The sequence below is a fragment of the Tachypleus tridentatus genome, chromosome 13 (assembly GCF_004210375.1).
Source record: "Tachypleus tridentatus isolate NWPU-2018 chromosome 13, ASM421037v1, whole genome shotgun sequence".
NCBI classification, from domain to species: Eukaryota; Metazoa; Arthropoda; class Merostomata; order Xiphosura; family Limulidae; genus Tachypleus; species Tachypleus tridentatus.
Genome location: NC_134837.1, coordinates 177,326,165 through 177,350,676, shown reverse-complemented (window position 1 = coordinate 177,350,676; position 24,512 = coordinate 177,326,165). Strand labels below are relative to the sequence as shown.

Sequence of the window (24,512 nt, the reverse complement as noted above, 5' to 3'; positions counted from 1 at the left end):
ATGAATCACATTGAAATATGCTAATCAGCCTTTACCATATATTCTTACATCTCTAAACATGATCTTCAAAAAAATAAAGGTTGTGCAAAATAATAAATTAACAGGCAGCCTAGATAAAATAATTGATTTATTTGAATTACATATTTGTAAAAAAAAAAAAAAATGGTTGTTTGGGAATGTTGAGAGCTTATTTCTGCAGTCAGTGTAGGAAACTATGGTCCTATTGGTTGCTTCAGTATTACTCAATGGTTTACACACAAATTCTCTTCTGGTAAAAACTTTCACTTCAACTGAATATATAAATGCAATAAAGCTCAATGAGGAAAAGTACCAATAGTATTTGCCTATTCCTCAGCAAGCTGATATTAGTTTAACTTCAGATAAACAATACATCTGCAATATTTATTTAATTAATTATCATATACTGTATGACCAGTGACTTTTTGTCTTTCATCATCCTGTTGGTAGTAGCAGTGAAAGTGATGCTGCAGCAGCTCAAATAGGGTCTAATGATAGTAATGACAATTATCAGCCAAGGAAATATGTGGCATGCTTATACAATCATGAATGGTATGTGTGAAACATAAAAGATAGATCAGATGAACATTCTGATGTGTTGGTGTCATTTATGAAGAAATCAAGAAACAAACTGTTCTCATGGCCTGCAAGGTCATGTAAAGATGAAAGCTGGATTCCTTTCCAACTTATTCTTTGTCTGATAAGTGCATCTACTGTGCAAGGCAGTAGTGCTCACCACTATGTTTTAAGTCAAAGTGATCTCAACATAATCAACCTCAAATTTCAGAAATTTATTCAAGCTGTCTGAACAAAGCAATGATTATTTGATGTTGTTAAGGCTAATTTATTGCCAAAGCAGTTTTTGAAACATTTCATTGTCACGATTATTTCAGTTTGGTGTGACTATAATCTTTCTCAGTTATACCCTGTTGTAGCACTGTGCTCTTTGTGTCTAATTTACCTTTGTATTTATTATATTATGAATCTTAAACTCAGCCATATTTGCATAACTGTAATGCATACACAATATATTTGCATTGCCATGTGATCCAACTATTTATGCCAATAAACTTGTTCAGAAAGGAATTAATTCTTTCTTGTTTCTTACAACTTCATTATTTGACATTGTGAAAGGCTGGTTAGAATATTTCAGTGGGATTCATAAAATCCTGACGGGTATTTTTCAAATTTTGTATGGATATATTTGCACGCAGTAACGCACCTGAACTGAATTTGTTTTTAAATAAAAAACATATGGTTAGAGGATACTTTAAAAAATTATAACTCAAAAAGTAGGTTGAACACCATCTTGATTAATTACAACAATTGTTGATTCATCAACTGATATGTTATAGGAAATTTGAAAAATAAAATTCAGCTTTGTATCATATTAAGTCTTAGAGCTAAGGCTTATTAAATAAACCAATGTTTTTTCATGAGTTTGAGTTTTCAGGTGGTTTTACAGCCTCACTATGAAAATCCTAAGAGAGATAAACTTGGTTTGAGACCATTTTTGAATTCTGTGAGATTAATTCAGTCAGTGTAGCAAATTTCAGTTTTCTACCACCATCACTCTTGCAATTAAGCAGCCAAAGTTGCCCAAAAATGAATTCGCCAAAAATAAAACAAAATTAATTAAATTTTAAAGGACTGTAAACCAGAAACTATTAGAGATATTGATCTAATCTTTGGCAGTATTTCATTATATGGGTAGATGAGCACATGTGAATTTTTTTAAGGCATTCTGTGGGGGTCACCTGCAGCCCCCTGGATGATATGACATGGAATGACCCCTATATGATATTGTAAATAACACTTTAGTTGTATAGATATTACTGGTGCAGTATAAATAAATTTCATCAAGTATCTTTTTCTTTACAGTGGTATAAACCAGGTAGTTGAACCCATTTGCTATGTCTTTCTGTTACATTGTCTTTTCCACAAATTGCCAATAATCCTCTCTTGTACTTGCTATTACATCATTTATATCCATTACAAAGACAGAGTTTTAATTTACAAAATTGATGTAATTCTAACTTGTTCTCACAACAGCTCTTCAGTTATTTTGCTGGCAGATTAAAAGTTGCTATCACAAAATTGTGGTCAACCAGCCAAGAAAATTATTTTAAAGCACTTGTACCTCAGTTATAAAACCAGTTAGAATAAAATGTCTATTGGACATTGTATGTTGTATGCGTATTGTTATTTAATGTTCTTTTGTTTATATTCAAATTAATTAATTACAGCTATTACAAAATAGCAGGTTTAAGTTTCATTGGTGAGCCATGAATAAAGAGAAGAAAACAATATTGGTCAAATGTAAATATTCAATATCTTTTTTTTTTGCATATATTCGTTATTTATTATTGTAAAAGTACCTAAAATGTGAAAATTAGAAACTTGTTATGAAAAGAAAAAAATAAATAGAAAATTATATAAGTTGAATGAAGTTTCTCAGCAAGGCATGCACTTGAGCTGCAAGTGTGTTTCACTGAGATAAGTGTTTACTGCATTATTTTTAGCTTTACTAGATAAAATGTAGTTGTTAGACACCTTTTCAAAGAGCAATAAAAAGACAAAATCATATGAAAGCAGTTTGAAAAATGATAGAAACTGAAGATGTTAGGAGAGATAACTGTATTAGTCTGTTACAATCTGCAGTTATTTGAGAAACAAAACAGAGTAATTTCAATTTATCTTTTCACTTGTTTATAATGGTTACAAAGTTACTCAAGTGGGTGAGGTGTGCACTGTGTTAAGGTAAGAAAATAACAGGTAAAATACAATTCATTATTTAAAGTTTCCTGAAAAAAACTGCTATTCATATAGAATGTTCTGGGCTTTTGCAAATGAAATTTGAAAACTGTAAGATGAATAAGGATGTATTCTTATTAATATGAAAACCACCTTACACTCAGACTAGTCAGACTCTGAGCACATAAATTTAGATAAATATTTAGAGTTGATACTGTATAAAAAATAAGATTATGTATATTACAGACTTTTCACGTTTACAGAAAGCCATATTTCTAGAAAATACTCATAGTAAATTAAGAATAATGATAAACGGTAATTCTATGATCTGAAGGCAGTATGACGGGCCAACCTTGAGTACCTAATTTTAAATGAGTAGGTATAAATCCTTATTTTAAGAGAAGGGTATCCATGATCCTGTATTATAAATCTGCATGTTAACAGCATGAAATAAGATGTGTATTTTGTAAAATGTACATACAACTTTATGCCAGATTTTCCCTGTTAAAAACACTAAACTAGTGGTTGTCATTGATATTTTAAAAGTTACCTACAACTGTTTTGTTATCTGGTGAACATAAATTTATAATTTTGTTGTCCTTAACAGTATCTTAGGTGGTCTTAACATATACCTTTTGTAATTTTCTAGATATTTTTATCATTGTAGAGATATGTACTTTTTTTTATTATTGTTAAGCATTAATGGTTTTGAATGGCACTTTATTTTGTTCATGATCACACATTTACAGTAAAATAAATTAAAACTTGACTGAAATATAAGTAATTTTGGCATGGTTACATAAAATTAAAACAAAACAAAACTGGATTTCATTGATTTACCAAACATGGGATTTGAGCAGGCTATGAATGTCCCAGAAAGACATGTAATTTTATTTTTAAAAAACGTGAGCACTAGAAATCCTGGAAAATCACTTTTTTTAATCAAGGGGTTCTGAAAGAGATTTTCAAAGTCTAACCCTATTTCTCTCACATCCCCAATTTTTATTCATGATAATCCATACTATTGTGTTTATATCGGTTTAGTGAAAACCTGTTTCCAGAAAATGTGATTTGTAAAACTGAAATTACATTGACAAAGTAACTCGTTAAGAACAGGCTTTGAACAATGTACCACAACCAAATGTTGTGGGAATGCTGTTGGAATGATATTGTTGGCATAAAACTGAGCTGCAGATTCATTTGATAGAAATCTAGAGCCATAAAATTTTTGTTAGGATAAATAAAATAGGTGTTTCAAAATTTTCCTAATTCCACCTTCAGCATAAACACTGTAAAAAAATTGCAATAATTCTAGAATAAGTTCTTCCAAAGTTATGGTCTAGTGATTAAGGAGTTTGACTCGCAGTCTGAGGATTGTTGCCCTTTAAGCCAAGGCAGCATTATAATGTTACAACCATTCACACTATTTATTGGTTGAAGAGTAGCCTAAAGGACAAGCTGCTTTCACTCTAGTCTACAACTGCTAAGTTGGGGATGAATAGAGTAAATAGCCCTCATGTAACTTGGTGCAAAATTCTAAACAAACCAGGTCTTTAAATTTGTTAAGAAAAAGAGAAAATTGATATGCACATCCAAATGGTAACAATGTGATAAAATAAAGGTCATAAACCTACTCACTGTGTATGAAATAGTCAAATATTAGTTATTAAAGACAGGTTATGCTTTATTTATAGTGACTGATTTATGCTTGGATATTTTGAAGACAATAATGAATTTAAATATTGTGACACTGTGGTACTATCATTAGTTTCTCTTTGTTTCTTATCAGTTTATTTCTTTCAGATTTAAATTTAATAAAACTTCAAAAACTGTAGTTCTTGATTTTACTTGTATCTGTCATACCCTGTGGTACTGATACACATGAATGCATTATCAATAACATTTTCTGTTTTAAATATTGTTCAAACCTGAGTATACGCGGACTGTTTGAATTGCGCAGCTCCAGTTAGTTCCAGGGGAATCCACTTGGTGTCGCTAGGTTTGCACAGATCAGCTGATTATGACGCCATTTCCCGATTGCAGATATCTTCATTTGTGTATTAGCTACGCGGTTTTAAGTGAAGTGCGATTTTTTCGTTTGGCGGATTTCAGAATGAATGACCTGAAGGAGCAACGACTTGCTGTGAAATTTTGTGTTAAACTTGGAAAATCTGCAACTGAAACTTTTGCTATGCTTAACACGGCTTACGGTGATGCTGCTATGAAGCGTACGGCATGTTTCAAGTAACATGAACGTTTTAAGGATGGTCGACAGTCCATTGAAGATGATGAGCGTCCTGGACGTCTTTCCACGTCAACTGAAGACCCACACGTCGACAAAATCAACACCCTGGTGCGGGCAAGTCAACATCTGACTGTCAGGGAGCTTGCTGAAGAGTGTGGGATATCAGTTGGATCTTGTTACGAGATTTTGACTGAAAAATTGAAGATGCATTGCGTTGCTGCGAAATTCAGCCCTCAAAACTCGTGAGTTTTTGGCCAAACACTCGATCACTGTTCTTCCCCACCACCCCTACTCACCTGACCTTGCTCCTTTCAATTTTTTCTTGTTCCCCAAACTCAAAAACCCTTGAAAGGAAGAAGATTTGATACGATTCCTGAGATTAAGGCAAATGCGACGAAGGAGCTGGAGGACATTACAAAAGAAGCGTACCAGGACTGTTTCAACAAGTGGAAACACCGTTGGGATAAGTGTATGCGTTGGGAAGGAGAGTACTTTGAAGGAGTCCCAGACCTGTAACTTCTAAATAAAGTACATTTTGTTTTATGACGTCAGTCCACGTATTTTTTGAACAGCCCTTGTATGTTATTGTATAAGAAAAGTTTAGTTTTAAGCTGAACATTACATTGAAAGTTTTCCAGTTCTTTGAAATTTTCTTTGTATATTTAGGAGCCATTAACTTGTTCATTTGACAAGTTGAAATAAAATGTTCAATAGATACATGTCATGGTTGGTTGCAAGCAAGAGAAGTTTGCAGCTGTGGCCAAAACTCAGTGTTTGAGAGGAAAATGTATAGTCTTATGCTGTTAAAGTGAATTTGGGTAAAAATTAAGTTTTATTTAAAGGACTAAATAATTAAGAATTTGGTTTGATTCCATTGTTCTTATGTGAATGTTTTGTATGACTGTTACTGTTTTTTTTTAAACTATAGTAAGACATTATTTATTTAAATTTTGCTGGAGTTAACTTTCTACTAAAATCAGTAAATTAGGTCTTAAGTAATGATAGTTGAGGCATGGGAGTTTTTTCTCTGAGTTAACTAGTGGTTACTCCTGTACTTAAGCTAGTTTGTAATTTATTACTTAAATGTGTGAACAAAGAATTAACAACAAAATATCATGTTAAAGAAAATGTTTGAGAATTTCTAGAAAGCTGCAAAATGAATTTATTGTTTGGTTGAATATTCTGCCCCCTATATTTTTGAATAGATGATGTACAGATTCAACCAAAAAATAATAAATGTTCTAATATGCTTTATAAGATTAGCTACATTTAGATAGAAACTTTGCAGCACTTGAGAAATGAGAAACAATAAATAATGAACAGCATAAATTTTCCCCCAAACCTACATGGTGCATTAATGCAGAGATTATAAGTAACTAGTCACATTTTTAAAGTAAACGTTTTACTCATGGAAGTAATTCTAACTAAAGCTGTTTTTCATTTTCTTAAAAAATGTAACACTGTATTGTCCTGTTTGTTTTATTGTTACAGATGTTTGTGATAGAAAAGTATATTTCAAAAAATCAAAAGACATAGAATTTGTCATAAAAAAAAAAAAGTGAACTGCAGGTGTCCCCCTCCTCCCATTCTTCCTTATCAGTTTTGGATTCACATTTTAGGCCTATTGATAATTAATGGTAACAGCTTAAATTGTGTGAGACATCTAACACTGAATTTTTCTATATCCTTGTATCAGGTTATTTTCTTTATCTCAGAAAATATGAAATAGAAAACAGAAGTAAAATATGCATTTTTTTAAAATAATTACAAAGCTTTCAGGTATATTTACAAAAATTCAGACATTCCAACCATTCAAACCTTTAATTTTCTCATATTCATAATATTTTTCATTTAACCTTACATAAAAGCTTAATAACAAAATGCATATTGTCAGTTTAGGATTTACCGTTTCAGTTTTGATTACACTTTATATTCATTTTTTAATTTTAAATGTCATCTGAAATATTAAATTTCTGCATTTTAGTGCCAGAACTTTTAGTAAAAAATATTTGATGGTTCATATAGTAGCATGGAAATACAATATTGCTTTTGGACCATCACTTTCCATCAATTTTAAGACTAAATAGACCATCATCCTTTTCATACTCTAACCTATTACAGCTAAAAACTAAAACTAATAGAAATTTGTATGAAAATTCTAATTTTTAATTTTTGCACTCCAGATTGCCAGAATATATCTGATCTCTGACATTTTACACAACTGCAGTGTGAAAGTAGCCAATGCTTCTTTTTACAGAAAAGGGTAAGTGTTTTGATGATGTTTTAGAGGCAGTTAAGTAATAACTTTTATGTTTAAAATATTAATGAGTGTCTTGCTAAGATAACTGTGTTCTAATTTTTGTTTTGTATCGGTAATAAAAGTAAAAACAAACAAACTGTATTTCTTTTTCTTTTGAAAGAAGTTTAGTTAATAGGAAAGCTTAAAAAGGAAAGTTTTTGTTTTTTTTGCATTGAATTGAAAGCATGGACTTTTCAAGTTTTTCAATGTATTTTTTGCATCAGATTTCAAGCACGACTTCCAGAAATGTTCAAGGATATTCATGAATGCTTCATGAGCATTGAAGGAAGACTGAAGGCTGAACAGTTCAAGGTAAAGCTAGAAATTGTACAAATTAGGTCTGTCTATAAAACTGTAATTAATGTCGTGGACTTAAAAGTAATCAGGTTATTAAAAAACCCACTATAGGATTATTTGTAGCAATTTATTACAGCAACATTTGACAAAACAACGTTTTCAAATATTATACAAGGTGATCCTGTGTTCAGAGATGATTTTATAAATATACTTTATTTTGAAGCAAAGAATCATGAACTGCTTCAGAGCTTGGGAGGACTGGGCTATTTATCCGAATGAGTTCCTCATCAAACTACAAAACATTTTCTTTGGCTTAGTACCTGTCACAGCAGTAAGTTATTTCTTTTTTATTTACATTACAAAATATGATGGAATCTATTGTTAGAATGTGTTTGAATAAAATAATTTTATATTTATTTCTAGCATTGTGGCAAGTTTTATTTTAAAATTGTAAAACTGAATCACTATGTACAGTTACGACAGAAAGTGTTTGTACCCCTGCATCACAAGTGGTTTTTTGCTCATAACTTAAAAAGTATCATGATTAGGCTAATAGAAGTTTGTTGTTTTATTAATATTATACTAACACACATCTACGTAAATTTTTATGTAAATTAAATGACAAATAAACTGTTTATAAACAAATAACCAAAAATAGGAGGAGCAGAAAGTGTTTGTACATTTTAGAACGTGTGAAAAAACTGATATTCCCATAAACATTTTTGTTTAGTTTGGCAAATAAACTACATTATACCATTCCAGAACTAGACACTGGGTTCATAATAATACCTTTAAATATTACCCATAAAATTACGGGATTGACCGACAATTTAGCACCGTCTCCGTCATTATCTACTTGGTCATCATGGCGAACAGGAAACAACTGTCCAATGATTTAAAAAATCGAATTATTGTAAAATACAAGTCTCGTGTGTCTCTTTCCGGTATTGCTACACAACTTAATGTTCCAAAATCTACTGTTCAAAGCATAATTGCCAAGTTTAAGCTTACAGGATCAACTGCTGACCTCCCTCGTTCTGGACGCCCACTAAAATTCCAGAGAGAACCAAGAGGAAGGTTTTCAGAGAAGTTAGTAATAACCCTCGTTTAACATGTAATGACATATAGAAACTGGTAAGGGAAACTGGAGTTAAAGTAAGTACCTCTACAGTTATGAACATGTTACGCTCTTCTGTGTTCAAAGCATACCATCCTCGTAAAACTCCATATTTAAAGCCTGTTCATTTAGAAGCACGATTGAGGTATGATGGAAAGCATGTAGATAAACCCTTTACCTATTGGAAGAGTATTCTTTGGTCAAACGAGACTAAAATTGAGCTTTTCGGCCATAATGATGTTTGCTATATTTTCCATAAGAAGGGGGAACGAAATCTTTCAAAGCACACAGTCCCTACAGTTAAACATGGAGGTGGCTTGATCATGCTATGGGGTTCCTTCAGCTCTTCTGGTGTAGGTAGCCTTCATCCCATCAATGGAATCATGAAAAAAGAAGAGTACGTTGATATATAAGACACTTATGTCAAGAATGATGCTCGGAACTTGTGGCTTGAGCATCATTGGATCTTCCAGCATGACAATGACCCTAAGCACACATCGAAATATGTGCAATCCTGGTTGCAGAGGAACCATATAAGCATTCTGGAGTGGCCATTGCACTCAGCCTATCTCAACCCAGTTGAAAATGTTTGGCATGAGTTGAAGACAAGGGTTCATCAGCATCATCCGAAAAACTTGCAAGAGTTGGATGCCTTCTGTAAAGAAGAATGGAAGAAAATACCAGTTGAGTACTGTCAAACAATCGTGGAGGGCTATGAGGAGAGATTGTGCCAAGTAATCCATCTGAAAAGCTACGCAACTGACCATTAAAGTAGACACACAAACACTTTCTGCCCCTCCTGTGTTTGGTTATTTGTTTACAAACAGTTTATTTGTCATTCAATTTACATAACAATGTGTAGATGTGTGTTAGTATAATATTTATAATACACTCTACTTTCATTATCCTATTCGTGATACTTTTTAAGTATTGAGGAAAAAACTACTTGCGACGCAGGGGTACGAACACTTTCTGTTGTAAATGTAAGATCTTTAAAAACAAAAGTGCCTCAGTTCATTCTTTTTATTGAAGAATAATGGTAGGTTTAGAATATCAGACTAAATTTATTAAGTAGTATTTTGAATGGGATAGAACAAAGAAGAAGAAATGCCTGTCGTAGAAGTTGACCCTCTAGTTGCAGAAAAGATTGAAGAAGATATTGATGGTGTTCCTTTAGGGCTAGAGGAAGACTTGGAGAGTGTTCCTTCAGAAAATCCAAACTTAGATGGTGTACCATGTAAGTTTATTTGATTGATATTTAGAACTTCTATGGACTGGGGTGCTGCAAACTAGCCTTAGTAATGACTGTTACGAATTGTGAAGCCAACCTGCCCAAACAACTCTATAATTGTCCATAACATGACTTTAATTGCTTGAGAAATACTTTATCAGCAGAAAAGTATAGCAAGGATATTAGATTACAGGGTGTGTGAATTGTATATAAAAAAACATAAAATTATAAGCCCAAGAACTTCCACAAAATTATAGCTTCTTACAAAGTACACAAACTTTCATAAGATTATCATGAATGTTAAAACTAAAAGTGTTACAAATTACAATTAAAATTCTGCAACTTTCAAGACTGTATCTCTTTTTAAGACTTATGAGTAACAACTCCGCCTCTTAATTTTCTTGTTCCTATGTATATCAGATGTTTGTTAGATTATTATAATAAAAAATAAAACATTTAATTGATGAAGTATTTAGTATCTATTGCACTTACATAAGTTTTATTTTTATATTCTTGGGTTTAGCTCTTATATATTCTGGGGTTCCTAAATTCTCATAAACTTGTAATAGTGATAAAGTTGAACTCACTTTTATTAACAGCCATGTAAGGTTTATTTTGTTAATAATTAAGATATATATATATATATATATGGATATTTTTTCATAGCAAATTTGTAAAATCTTGTGACATGTAGAAACAGTTCTCTTTTCATATATAAAAATAACCTGAGAGTTTAACATTAAAGGAACCAGTAATTTGTTGAGATCCATGTGATCAGCTACCTGTGTGTGTATATGTGTGATGTGCTTGGCCATATATGATAAGGCATATTCTCAGTTTGATTAAATATTTACACAACATAAGAAAAGAGTTAAAAAATGTTGATGGTGATGTTGTAAACTGAATAAAATTTTGTTGAAAATAAAAACCCATACTATGGAGGGCTTTGTACATATCAATAATGGACAAAGTACAATACAATAAAATAACACGTTCTATTGTGTACAAAAGTAATTTTGTTGACATGAACAATTTTTGAGCTATCAACTAGATAGGCAGAAAGATGTTTTCTTGGTTTGAAGGAGAGTTGTATTTGAGTGGTTCATATCTGTATTTTAAAAAGGTAGACTTTGTTCAGAAGTTAAAGAAAAATGTGAGCAAAATAAATTTTCAAATAAATGCTTTATTACTATATATAACTTTTATGGTTACTTGTCCAAATTTTCTGTTTTCAAACTGTTAATTGTAGATATTTCACAAAATAATACAGTAATTCTAAGTAATCATTAGGTTGAAACTATGCTGGTCATTAGTTAAAATATACCAAGATTCTGAATCTTTCTTAACATTGTCTGACAATATGAGAGAATTAAGCTGGAAATTATACACACTGTACACATTAAATTTTTAGTACACTCACATAATCAGGGTGCCCATAAATTATTCACCCCATTATAAATTTTCTATTATATGAGCTATCTTAAACTGGTTTGCAGCAATTAATAACACAACTCAAATTTTTGTTTTAGTTAAATAACCTACCACAGTTCAGTCAATAAATTTAGTAAACTTCCACACAGCTTATTGGTAGCACACAGAACATCATTCCAAACATTAGAAGTGTGTCTTACATGGATGTTCTGTGAAATAAAAAATAATTCTCGAGTTGGGTTACTAATTGCCACAAACTGTTTTAAGACAGCTCATATAATAAACAATTTATAAAGGCTTATGATGAGGTGAATAATTTGTGAACACCCTATAATTTAGTGTATTTAATATTATTTTGTTCAGTAAAAAAATGTGAATGCTATGAATATAATTATCCAAAGTTTTTCAATGTTATTATTGATTTCCTAAGAATAGAAAGTTGATCTAAGTTTCAGACAATGTGTTTAATGCATATTAACCAAGAACATTTTTTTCTTTAGTGAATGATGACTTGGATGGAGCGCCAATAGAGGAAGAGCCTCCCTTAGAAGAAGAGTCACCTGACATGAAATCTAAGTTTGTTCCTTCCAAGTGGGAAACAGTTGATCCAGAAACTGTTGAGTCTCAAGGTTTGTCCATGTGCTATTTATTGAATGTTACTCATCATACAAGTCATATTTGTCAGTATAACTACATACAAGTTGTAATTTCTATTTATTGAATTTATTTATAAACCTTTTTATTATGAATTAGTTCTTTGATGTATGTGGCCCTGAACTTTTAATAATCATAATACTGGTGTGTCTACATTAAGTAGCTCAGTTCCCTTATGTATTCTGAGGTATTATAAAAATTCTAAATAACCACCATCACTACTTGTTCAACTGAGTAATATTTCTTAAAAAATCGGTATATGATTTGTGTCATTCATTTTTCTCAACACTAACTAATAAAATGTGATAAAATTGGGTATAGCAGGTATATTTTGTAATAACATGAAGCAATCTTTCAGTTGATGACAATGCAAAAACATCAAATACCATGAATGTCCGAAGTTATTGATAATAATATAATATAGAATTTAATCACCTTTTTTGATGTTTTGAATTTTTTATTTAGCCAATATCTTTTTTCTCTTTTAATGAGTTTCTAGGTTAGATTTTCAACTTATCTTCAACTTACAAGGCTGTTGATAGAAGTTGTAAAGAAAGTCTTGTGTCTTCTATGATGTATTTTCACATGTTAACTTGTAATTTGGAATTCAGGTTACTTCCCTGTTGCACAAAGTTTTGATATGTCATAGACATGGTGTCGTATTACAAAAAATTTTAATATCTAAGCACATACCTTACTTAAAATAAAGTATGGAGTATTTTCTAAACTACTTGACATTTTCAGTAAATTTTATTTAACTGTAATATATGTAGTATTATTTTTCACTCAGCTATTACAACATCAAAGTGGGATTTGTTAGATCAACAAACAGAACAAGAGCAGGAAATGGAAGATCTAGATGGACAGTAAGTCATGATTTTACACTTTCTGGTAGGTCACAACTTATAGGCCAGAGAGGCATAACAGTCTGATGTCAATAAGATTGGGATCAAAATTATACATGTTTTAATTTAAAAGGAAATGTATAGAAAAAATGTTAAGTATCAGGTTTTGTGTCACATAACACATCATCTTTTTGCTCAGTTTCTATTTTATTACACAAACCATACAACATGTGCAGGTATCTAATGAATTAGAAATTTGAATTTGAGATATAGGCAAGCTAAAAACAAAATAAGAACCTCTATGATTTGCTGAGATATCAATATATTTAGCAAATCTACTAGAGTGGCTCTGCCCTTCAAATCGATCATTTGAAAGTTCTAAGTTAGTACAACCTACTACTAGGTAGGTCAAGATTATAACCAGAAGAAAGAGAATTTTCCCCTCTATATAATTCTGACAGTTGTTTATAAGTGACTTGAAGGTGAAAGGAAAAAATTTGCCAGAACTGTAGATGTGTGGTCACTAAGCCATTTCTGTGACTAGGAATGGGATTTTTTCCCACCCACATATACTTTACTTAAGAGATCCTAGTGAATTACAGGTATTTGGAAGATACTAGTACTGTAATTTGATATTTTTTTTATTTTTCAAAAGTTGATGTTTGAAGCCTAAAGAAATGATCTCTCTACACCAAGCCTAAACAATGCTTCAGATATAAATAATCCTGTGTATAAGAATTAAAAATAAGTTGTAACAGTAACTAGTAAAACATAGTCTCCAATATAAACTTCAAATTTTAGCTTAATATTATAATTAAGTTTTTTGTAACAGTTTACAATTTGAAACAAATAAATTGTGTAATATTATAATACCATCAGATAAGTGTAAACAGAGTAAGAACAGTGCATATAATAGCGAATTACCATTTTTACATAACACTGTAACAGTGCAAGTAGCATTGAACATGATATATACTAAGCTCTGTTAAAGCTGATATTTTAACATTTTTAGGCCAATGGAGGAAGATGTGGAACAAAAAACTGAAGTGGTTGTACAAGAAACTGACAATGATTCACAGCAGGATTCTCTTTCGGTTCTGGAGGCCCTAAAGAATGAAGTTGGTGAAGAGAGGCGGGCAAAGCTTCGAGAGATTGAGGTTAGGGATGTGCAATTTCCTTTCCATACAACTTACAAAAGTATGTAGTGATTTTTACTTTTAAGATATATTATTGTTTTCAAAAGTACTAAGAGGCCAGTTGATATGAATATTATTAAAAATCTTAACTACCATTATAATATGCAAAAACAAAAGTTAGTGCCATATAGTGTGTGTGTTTCCATCGTTTATAATCCAGACTTCTGTATTATGTGCATTAGTTACTAATGCAATCTTCTAAGAAATATTCTTTGACTGGAAAAAATTAATGACAAACACTTTTAAATATTATACAACATTAAAGAGTGATGACTTAGATTGTCTTAAAGCAAGTATCAAAGTCTTAGTATGTTCATATTACTGAGTGTGATACACCAAGTTTGGATGTCATATTTACCCTAGAAATCTTCTTTTCTTCACTGACAAATTTGTAAACATTAAGAATTATACCAGACTAGTTGGAATTAGGAGAAGTATTAAGTTTAGTAACACATAAATACAGTAAATAAAATTGTCAATAATGTAAAAGTTTGAATAACCTCAGGTTTTTACAAGCTTAAAAAGAAACACATTTTTATATTCAGGTTTCTCTGAATAACGTTTGGGATGAATTAATTGAGCTACAAATTTATAAAGTTTGTTAGTGAAAATGAAATTTACTTAAGAAAACAACAAGGGAAGATTAGATATCACAAGTAAATAATTTGTACCCTTATCAACATCATTCCTTATTCATTACATTTATCCATGCCTTAATATTTTTCAGCCTTTCCAACAATCTTTTGATATTACCAATTCAAATCAAACATGGTGTGGAGAATGCTTAATTTGTTAAAGTTACTAAAGGAACAAAATAATATTTGTTTTATACTTTGAACCTGCACATGAGTCACTTTATAATAGTTCTTATGCTAGTTTGTGTTGTCTAAAAGATAGAAATTAAATAATAATTTTTGTATCTACCAATAAGTTTTTTTTCTCCATTGAACTTTGCATGTACAAATTGGACTGAAGAATAGAGTTAGATAAAAAGTGACAAACATACTTTACTGATTCAAAACTATTGGTAACTTAGACTTCAGCATTTCAAACAACTTTATGCACATGTGTAATTAAATAACTTGCAGTTTAATCCTTTGATTACCAGTTTCTTTTATGTTTTAACATTACTTTTAAATTTGTTTTTAACCATTCAAACAAAAAAAAGATGTTAGTATCAGTGTTGCTTCTAAGATTTTTTTTTAAATAGGCCAAACCTCAGCTGACTTCCAGTAAGTGAGTTGTGTGTAATGAAAAAGATCTTAAGTCATAACATAATTGAGTAAATTCTACTTGAAGAAACAGTACATTGATCATTGCACCTTGTTTCATTCATGCATGTACTGAAAATACTTAAGTTACTTTGTCTGCCCATTTATCCTTTATTTCTATTTTTGTTTCATTTTGATGGGAATTTTTTTTTAATTAACAACTTCATACTTTGTTTTTTTCTGCCATTTTCAATCATAAGTTTCTCAAAATTTCAAGGGAGTCTCACAAAATATCAAGTGATGTCATAACACAGCCAATCACATTCTTTTCCATAACCAAGCGAGTTAATTACTGTTGGAAAATTTCTGGTCATGAGCTATCGTCATGAAGTCATTCGTAATACATTTTGAAAAGCGAATGTACACAAAAATTAAAATGTTCACTTCTGTTTTTTCTTTAATGTGTGAACTAGTATGCAAACAAACGATTTTGTGCCAGTAGCAGTCAAAATAGCATAAACAAAATATAAAAATCAACATGGTATATACTAACAGTGTTGTTTCTAGGACATGTATAAGTAAAAAAAAATATTTTGAAAGCCTAATTTCAATATGTATGTGCATTTGAAATGTAAAAGAACTGTTGAATAATTTGGACATTAGTCTACCAGTTTACTTAGGTTGTGGTCAGTTTAGCAACAGTATTACATTTTGTATAGTGAACATTATTTCTCTTCAATTGATAGTTTGTTTTGTGGTTTAGTTAAAAGTAATGAAGTTTCAAGATGAACTTGAGTGTAGAAAACGTAGTAGAAAATCTGGCATGACAATTTCTGAACAAGTCCAACACTACAGAGAAAAACTTATTCGAAAGGTAAGTTGGCTTTTTTCATTGCATGTGTTTATTTCAGTGCTAATGCCATAAGGAAAACAGCCTCAGCTTTGAGATCATGCATTTATTATGTTAAATTTAGGGATTTTAAAAATGTGGTTGTAATTGACACTACCAATGTCAAGAGTTCACTGTTTTCAAATTATTTAAGCTACAGACATGAACAACAACTACAGATTTGCAGCTGTATTTAATGTCAAATTTTAAAAATAAGTGCTCTCCCCAGAAAAAAACATTTAAATAATAATAAATAGTAATAACACACTTATCTAATAATCCACATACAATTAGTATACAAGTCCTGAAAATGGAAGTCTTTCAAAATGTTAGATTTTATCTAGGCTACTGCTGTAATTTAGTCTTCCAAGACTTTCTCTACTAATTTCAACAACTTTATTCATCTAGGCTTCTGAAATACAAAATAATATTTTGAGAATTATTAACAACTCAGGCTTTTGATGATTTTATTGTATTGATATTTTTACACATTCACATAATTCCTGTATGCTGAATCTAAACATGGTATCAGTTTTTCTCCATCATGTATAGATTCTTCACAAAACATCATATGTACTTTTACACAAGTAAATAATTTTCATTAAAATCGGGTCACATTTTGTTATGCTTAAAATGTTGACAACCACTGACTATAGATTTCTCGAGACCAATTGCAACATGAGAATTTTATCCCTCATTCTAGAACCGTAACATAATAAAATAATAATAAATCGATTTAAATAACGGTTGTTTTTTCTCCCTGATTTGTAAGAACTCCCAATGTGGTAGAAAAAAAAAGAACATTATTTTTGAAATCTACTTATCTGAATTATGGAAAATCCATTATTAAACCAAAACAACTTTTATGAAGTTTGAAATTGCAGGCCTGTGTAATACTTCATTTGTCTGGCTTCAAAATATTTTCTAGGAAAGAGAAAAACTAGAAGAAGAACATGAAAGAGAGCAAGAAAGACTGAGAAAAGAACACTTTGTACAACAGAGCACTTCTGCATCAAGATCTGGATCACATTCTAAATCTAGGTCAAGGTCCAAGTCATCAGAAGACAGTAGAAGTCAAAGTCCGGACTATCATTCCAGTTCTTCTAGAGAAAGAGATCGAAACAAGAAGGGAAGCCCTTTGTATGTAGCTTCTCCAGGGGATTTTCGGCAGAAATCATCCCGATCTCCTCGTTTATCCAAGTCGCATCGCTCAAAGTCCCCAAAAAAATCTCGTCGGTAAGTTATGTGATTTAGTATGCCTTATATAGTCATTTCTTCCAATGAGTAGGGAGAACATTTCCTGAAACTTTTACTTATAATAATGAGAATTTCTGTCCAAGGGGCAGTTTAGAGCTTTTTATTTTTTGACATACTGATGTCCCATATTAACACTAGTATATTTTGTTTTGACATCAAAATACGTACCAATGCTGCTGTTGGTTTCTTCAATAATAGCTTCCCTGAAAGAATTAAATGTGTGAGTGGGAAAATTGTTTTTGTACTGTTATTAGTATACAAATAGAAGACAATATAGAAGCAATAATTCTGCAGGAGTTGTCTATTAAAATATTAACTTGAAATGCACTAAATAGTCCATTTTATATCCTATGCCCCTCCCTCCAGATTTATTGGGCTTGACTTATTTTCAACTCTGTAATTAAAAGAAAAATGTATAATAGCCAGTTTTCTTAGCACTATATTTATTTTAGAATCAGAATAACTTTATTTATTCTCTCTGTAGGTCTAAAAGCCGAAGTCCAAAGCGATCAAAACGATCTAGGTCTAGATCCCCACATAGGAGACGATCTTCACCAGGAAACTTACACCGGAAGTCCCACAAATCTAAAAAGAGTAAACACTAATGACGCAAGCTTATCTTGTATGTGTGTGTCTTTAGCTGGTGTTTTTATGAGAAAATTGTTTCTAATCTTCTCTTTGTAATTATTTTGGTTGCTGACGTCCTGTTCTATGTAAAGTTCAACAGTTGCATTATTAGGTGTGTCTTGTTAGAAATATTAAATACACCCCCCCTCAATGAAAGTTTTTAAGTATAGCCACTCAGTTTGTATTTTTTTAATTTTTTATGTATATATACATACATAGCAAATATATCCCACAGTTTATATAAAAAGTACAAAACTCCACATACCAGTATGTACATAAAAGTTAAAAATAACACACGTCTTAGTTTCTATGATGCAAACAAATTTTTATAGAAATTTTTCAACATATGATAACCCACAAGCTATTAATGCATAAAAACTTCTGCTTAAACATTATCAGAGCATAAACTACAGTCGTGATAATGATAAAATCATTTAACCCACTACTTTACATAGCTGCAACTCAGTATTATGTCATAAGGGGCTACAAGGTTTCAAATTTAGGAATGTCTTAACATGAAAAGGCAGCCTTGTCCGTCTCATTCTAGGTAAGTCATGATTTAAGGTAGATCTTCCTTCAACATAAGTAAAAATTCTCTATAATGTTCCTACTGTAACATTATTACCCACAAAGGACATAAAACTACACATAGACATAAACAATCCATCACCCATACACAACTGTTATAGTACCAGAAAGACTTCTTCCCCTTTAACTAATAGTATGTTAAAGGGTGAAACCTTCCATAGAAACAACAAAATATACTAGGTACTGCTTGCTCAGAGTTAGAGTAGCAACTGCAGGATAGTATAATTTAACATGCAGTCCTTATTATAGAAATAAATTTTAAAAAATACCTTTTACTATATTTTGGACTGCACCATGTTTAGCTGAAAATCCAATCTTTGTTATAGATTTATATAATGAATGATAGAACAAAGTTAAGTACGAAACTTTGTTCCTACACAGCCTGTAGGTGACTAAACAGTAACAAAAGAAAAGCTAAGGCACTTACAACAACACCTAGGTGACTTAGGCATAAACCATGGACATTTTAAAACCTTCTAATTTGTAACTGTATTGTAAGGCACATTGTGAACAAAATCCTCAACTTATTTAAATGCATAATAGTAAATGGTATCACATCCTCCACCCAAGATGAAGCTAAAATTAGTGGCTTTATAAAATGAAGGAGGATTCTATATTGTCCAGCATGATTGAATTCTTTAACTGATTAAAAACATCTTCAGGTTTCCATGCACTGCTGTGTATTAGCCATTATTCATACCCAGGTCATCATGTTGTCTTTGTTAGCATTAAGCACATCAGATAGAATATGTTCCATGAAGTCTTCCTGTAGAGTAAGAGAGGCAGTTAATGTACTCAAGGACAGTATTAACTCTTAACCTGACAAAGAAACAAAATAATTCTTTTATCTTATACAATGGTAAAAAACAATGTTTTAGAAAATTTGTAATACAGCTGGACCCATTTAACAACTATTCTTTATAGTACTACCTACATCTGTTATTATTATTATTATTATTAAGACAAAAAAATTTAGCTTATTTTACAGGCAATGCTGTTTCTCATACAAAATATTTATGTTTGTGGAAAAGTACTCTTAAGTTTTACAGGTAATAACATGAACCAACTCTACTGATTAAAAATATTAGTAATTAAAACTGTACATGAAATAGCAAAAGACTATTGGAAGTTAGTGAATTATCTAAACTTTCACTTGGTGGCAGCTGAGCCTATCAAATAGCAATATACAAAAAGAATATTCTTGATCCCATATTGCTCTGGGACATGTTAAACTGATGGCCACAAGTTTATGAAACCTTAAAACAACTTCACAAATATTTTAAGAGTCCTGCCATCATACGTGAATTTTGACTTCCAAGATTGTAAAGTAGATCAAAGCCCCAACAGTTCATTTGAATGTATTTGTCAGGTAAGTGATCAAATGGAAATGCTGTAATAACGTTTTTGCCATCTTTCTCATGACAATAAATAACCATTGATTTTGAAGTATGACTGGAATATGGAGCCCTTATCAATATAAAATCCTTTTTTCTTTCTTTCATGTCATACCCCCAATATATCCGAGAGTATAACGTTACAGTGGTACTGCTACTAACTAGAATTGTTTGGACCATTACCTTACATTGGCTCAACATCATTAATCTCACTGTATAAATACTTCTCTTCAAAAAGGCATTATGTCTTTCTACCCACACGTGAATGAAACATACTAGATAAGTCCAATGCAAGACACATAATTTAAGCTGAAAATTGCAACCTTGGTCCACAACAGAATAAATACAATGGGGAGTAAATAATTAACAGATGTATTCAGTATTGTCCCACTCAGTCAAATGCAAGTATGGCACTTTATTCTAATTGTTTCTTTTCTGTCTGTATAAATGCACCAAAGAAAGATGTTCAGCCGAAACCTAAGTATTCTAATGTGATATTTTGGTTACAATTTTCAGTGGGATGCAACAAGAATCATGTTGTGAATTGGGCAGTTAAGTTATATCTATACACTGATCAAATGTGAAAAATTAATTATTCAAGGTAACCACTGAAAAAAAAAATAAAAAAATGGTGGCTTACAATTAATGTAAATGATACACTTAGACATGTTTCCCTTAGTTTACACATCTTACCTGAAGGCTTGGAAGCAAATCATCCGAATCCATATTTTCCATTCCTAAATCTAGATTTGTATTTTGTAAACCCTCAGATCCAATTTCAGTCCCTGTGTGCTGATGAGGATCTACAATTAACAAAAATTAAACAGAAATATGTGAAAGGTACTAAAAGTAAAAAGAGAGAGAGAAGGTAGTTCACAAGTTTGTATGTTATCTTCATACACCTACCATGTCAACCAAGTAATGGAAGTATTTCAGGTTCAGAGACTTCTTGCTTGCAATCCTAAGTAATAATGTGTTATTCATAATAACCGAGACACAGTTTCACTTTTGTAGTAATTCAACTTAAAACAGATACTTACGAAATGATTGGATTTCCTGTACAAACGTGTTCAAAGCTTCAGAATGATATCAATGATAGAAGTACAGGTTTCTTAAAGAGCATGTTTCAACATGCATTCAGTTCCATGTTATGAATTAATATCTATTACATAGGAAAATAAAGTGTGATATTCAACTTTTATTCACGTGGAAAATATTGTCAAAAGTGGTACAACTGTATACACATGGTATGTTCAGTAACAAAAGAAAATTAGAAATGATAAAGCTAAAGAATTGTATCTTATAAAATAAAAATTATGTTGTTGAAAACAAACACTACAACTAGTAAGTGATACTCATGCAATAATCATTTCTTTTGTTACATGATTGGTAAAGTTTAAAAATATTAGACCTTCACTTATACCCTTTACTTTTAGACTATTACACTAAAGTAAAGAAATAATACACAGTTTGATATAAAGGGTCTCACTGTTATTAATAGCTGCAACTGATATTGATTTGTTTCTAAATCAAAGTGAATTTTATTATTACAGTTTGAAATCCATGAGTAGAATCAGTGTTCCCTCTAAGCTGCAAGATGACTGCACAACAACCAATCAAGTTTTGTATGCTTTATTATTTGAGATGACAACATCCTCAGCTATGGTGAAGTTTCAACATGTTGATAGCCTTAACAATTCTGGCATTTGATAGCCCTAAATAACTAACTGGTAGCATTTCAGAAATATCCAATGATCTACTTAGAGGGAACATTGGGTGAAATATTCCTGATTTCTTGTTTTAACAAGTTGATTCTTTACTTTTAAATAAAAAGTGGTCATTGCAATGCTTGGAGACCACCATCATTCTTGACATTTTTTGGTAAAAAGTAATTATGAATACAATACGACTGTGGTTGAAGTCCTTAAGCTCACAAACATAAGAAACGCAGTACTTTCCTGGAGCAAGTCCAATAACCCTGTAACTGTTCTTTTTTTACCTCCTTGGTTACATATATCATGATTTTTAGATTAGCTTTAAGTAGGCTTAAATTTATTTTGATATATTTAATTACTTGTATAATGTACATGTTAACTTTCTGGTGATTTTTCCCATATATGTGTTTTGAAATTGATCTCAACCAAGTAACAATTTTCTCAATCATCTGGTTACCTGCTAAATATGTTAGAGTTCTATTCACTACCACACTTATGTACAAGTTAGAAAAGCCAATTCAATTAATATTACATAAAAAAATGATTTGATTCAACTGCAAGTTAATGCAATGGAACCTTCCACTGTAAAATCAAATACTATGCAAAGTCTGAACTCTTGCCTATTAATAGTGGCCACAAGTATCAAAAACTCGAGGGAAAAAAAATGGAGGAATGGACACCCACAGTTTACAGAACAGAAGACTAAAGTGGTGTTAATTAGATGTCACGATTCTGAAAAAAAGTTAAGCCACCAGTGTCGTACATGTGCATGTCTGGAAAGAGTGCATTACAAGTTGGGGAGTTGCATTTACATGGGTTATGCTTATAGTACACAATATAGAATCTAGGTCTTTCGTTAGTGTTTCCCCAAGCTCTTGGTTCATCAATACCTGAAGTTCACACTATGATGAATCCACCCTGCTGTTATAATGAATATAACAGCTGCATGGGTCTAAGAATTTGAATATTCAAGACAAGTTCTCAAACTGGCAAGAAAATCAATATGCATTATAATGGCACTACTTGAAACAGTTCTATCCAATAAGATAACATAAATTTATGTTGTAACTCACTGTGCAATATTACCTTTAATGTTCCGAAAACTGCAAGCATTCTTTTTGTCCTTGGTCCAGAGCAACTAACTAAAAACTGACATTTCTGCTTACATAATTCATATCTTTTGCCAAAGTGACAATACTACTACATTTCCAATTATCTGTATCCACGATGAATGGTCAACACTGGAATCTCAACCAAAGTGACTGAAATGGTTGGTCATAGGCTTTAGTTGATCTAAAATACAAAGCAGCTTTCTTCAGAGTGTACAGAAAACATCGGTCTTAGATAGGTTGTACACAAGACTTAGGAAGCCACAGACTTGTTTTTTGCACATGGTAGAGCCAGTCTTTAATCACTACAATCTTCACAGAATCAGTAAACAACCCTGCCAAATACATAATCAAGAAACTCCACATTTTTTCTCCAGAAGACTTCTCCAAATTGTGTAGCTCTTACCACACAGTAGCAGTTGTTTCTTCCTCTTTATGTTATTACCTTTCAACTGACCTTCCCACTTTAAAGGAAAACAGAAGAGCTAAACCTCTACAGAACAATTGCTGGGCTATAATACCAACAGAATTACAGTAATAGATACTTGAAAAATAATGTGAAATTACAATTTTTAAGTTAGACTTGAGCATCACGACAAAAACTAGAACTGGTTTCCTGAGAAAACAACTCTATTCAACAAACTGCCCATAAAATAAACTGAAGACTTTCTCATATAATTCATAACTTTAAACAAAATGATATTTTCACTTTATTTTTCAGGTAGGATGATAAGTAGATAAACAGACAAGGACTTGAGCAAAAGTGAGACATCATCAGGTGAATTCTTAATAAGATAACTTTTGTAATTAATATTTTTACAGCTACCCTACAGTAACAGGTATATCAGTGTGCCAGACCAACCTCTGATTCCCATTCAACAAATTATCCATTAATTCCAGGAAGACCGTTAACTGCTGGGCTTTATTCTATAGATATGCCTTAATGTAACAAGTTCCAGGTTGGGCACATGCTATTTGTGTTCAACTTGTTATTAAGTACAGAAACTTGTACTAACATTTATTAATAAAGATATATGTCCATATCCAAATCACAGAAAAGGTTTAACTTATAATATTCTAACACAGTTATGTATCCCTTAACATGAATTAATAAAAACTTAGCCAAGCCAAAAAAAAAATTCAGTGTGGTGTGTTTGTAAAAATGTCACAATACAAGGATGACCGTTCAATTAATTATTACTCGTATTATTAATACATGTTGATGCCTGATGATTAAGATATAACCTTAAGCTAGTACTAACTTGTGTACTATTCAGTGCCAATAGACTACTGTTTGTGTATTGCTTTTGACATAAAACTTTTGCAAAATGCATGTCAATTTAAATCACAGCAGTCTTAATACATAATCACAAAATCTGTCTTCAGTTGTCATGTTTCATTCAGCCAAGAAGAAATTATTGGCATCATCTGAAGGACAAATAACACTGATTTATGTCAGTGGATAAAATAATAAAACCTCTTAATGCATGTATCAAAGTGCAGCAACATAACCACTTATAATCATTATAGACTCTATGGTAGGTGGCAAAGATCTGTTGAATACAGGTACAGAAAAGATAAAATGCCTATACCTAATCTTAGGTGAAAGTAAACATGAAAAACATTAAGATCACT

The 24,512-nt window shown here is 31.4% G+C and overlaps 2 protein-coding genes across 7 annotated transcripts in view; one reads left to right on the top strand and one right to left on the bottom strand.

Annotated features, from left to right (window-relative positions):
* Nucleotides 1–18,227, top strand: part of LOC143238719 (U2 snRNP-associated SURP motif-containing protein) — a 93,655-nt gene extending 75,428 nt beyond the window's left edge. The window contains exons 15-24 of the mRNA XM_076479194.1: nucleotides 7,201–7,280; nucleotides 7,541–7,628; nucleotides 7,837–7,944; nucleotides 9,823–9,967; nucleotides 11,893–12,021; nucleotides 12,837–12,912; nucleotides 13,904–14,048; nucleotides 16,062–16,172; nucleotides 17,116–17,423; nucleotides 17,929–18,227. Of these exons, the coding sequence (XP_076335309.1) occupies nucleotides 7,201–7,280; nucleotides 7,541–7,628; nucleotides 7,837–7,944; nucleotides 9,823–9,967; nucleotides 11,893–12,021; nucleotides 12,837–12,912; nucleotides 13,904–14,048; nucleotides 16,062–16,172; nucleotides 17,116–17,423; nucleotides 17,929–18,049 (1,311 nt within the window). The 3' untranslated portion in view covers nucleotides 18,050–18,227. The remainder of the gene's footprint in view (nucleotides 1–7,200; nucleotides 7,281–7,540; nucleotides 7,629–7,836; nucleotides 7,945–9,822; nucleotides 9,968–11,892; nucleotides 12,022–12,836; nucleotides 12,913–13,903; nucleotides 14,049–16,061; nucleotides 16,173–17,115; nucleotides 17,424–17,928) is intronic.
* Nucleotides 18,228–18,245: 18 nt separating this feature from the next.
* Nucleotides 18,246–24,512, bottom strand: part of LOC143238716 (transcriptional coactivator YAP1-like) — a 49,975-nt gene continuing 43,708 nt past the window's right edge. For 4 of the 6 annotated variants that reach the window (XM_076479182.1, XM_076479183.1, XM_076479185.1 and 1 more), the window contains exons 7-8: nucleotides 20,747–20,856; nucleotides 18,246–19,425 (exon numbers count right to left, since the gene is read on the bottom strand). In XM_076479182.1, coding sequence (XP_076335297.1) covers nucleotides 19,354–19,425; nucleotides 20,747–20,856 — 182 coding nt within the window. In that variant the 3' untranslated portion in view covers nucleotides 18,246–19,353. Of the gene's footprint in view, nucleotides 19,479–20,746; nucleotides 20,857–24,512 lie in introns of all 6 variants that reach the window. The other 2 variants (XM_076479184.1, XM_076479186.1) reach the window with 1 other exon arrangement.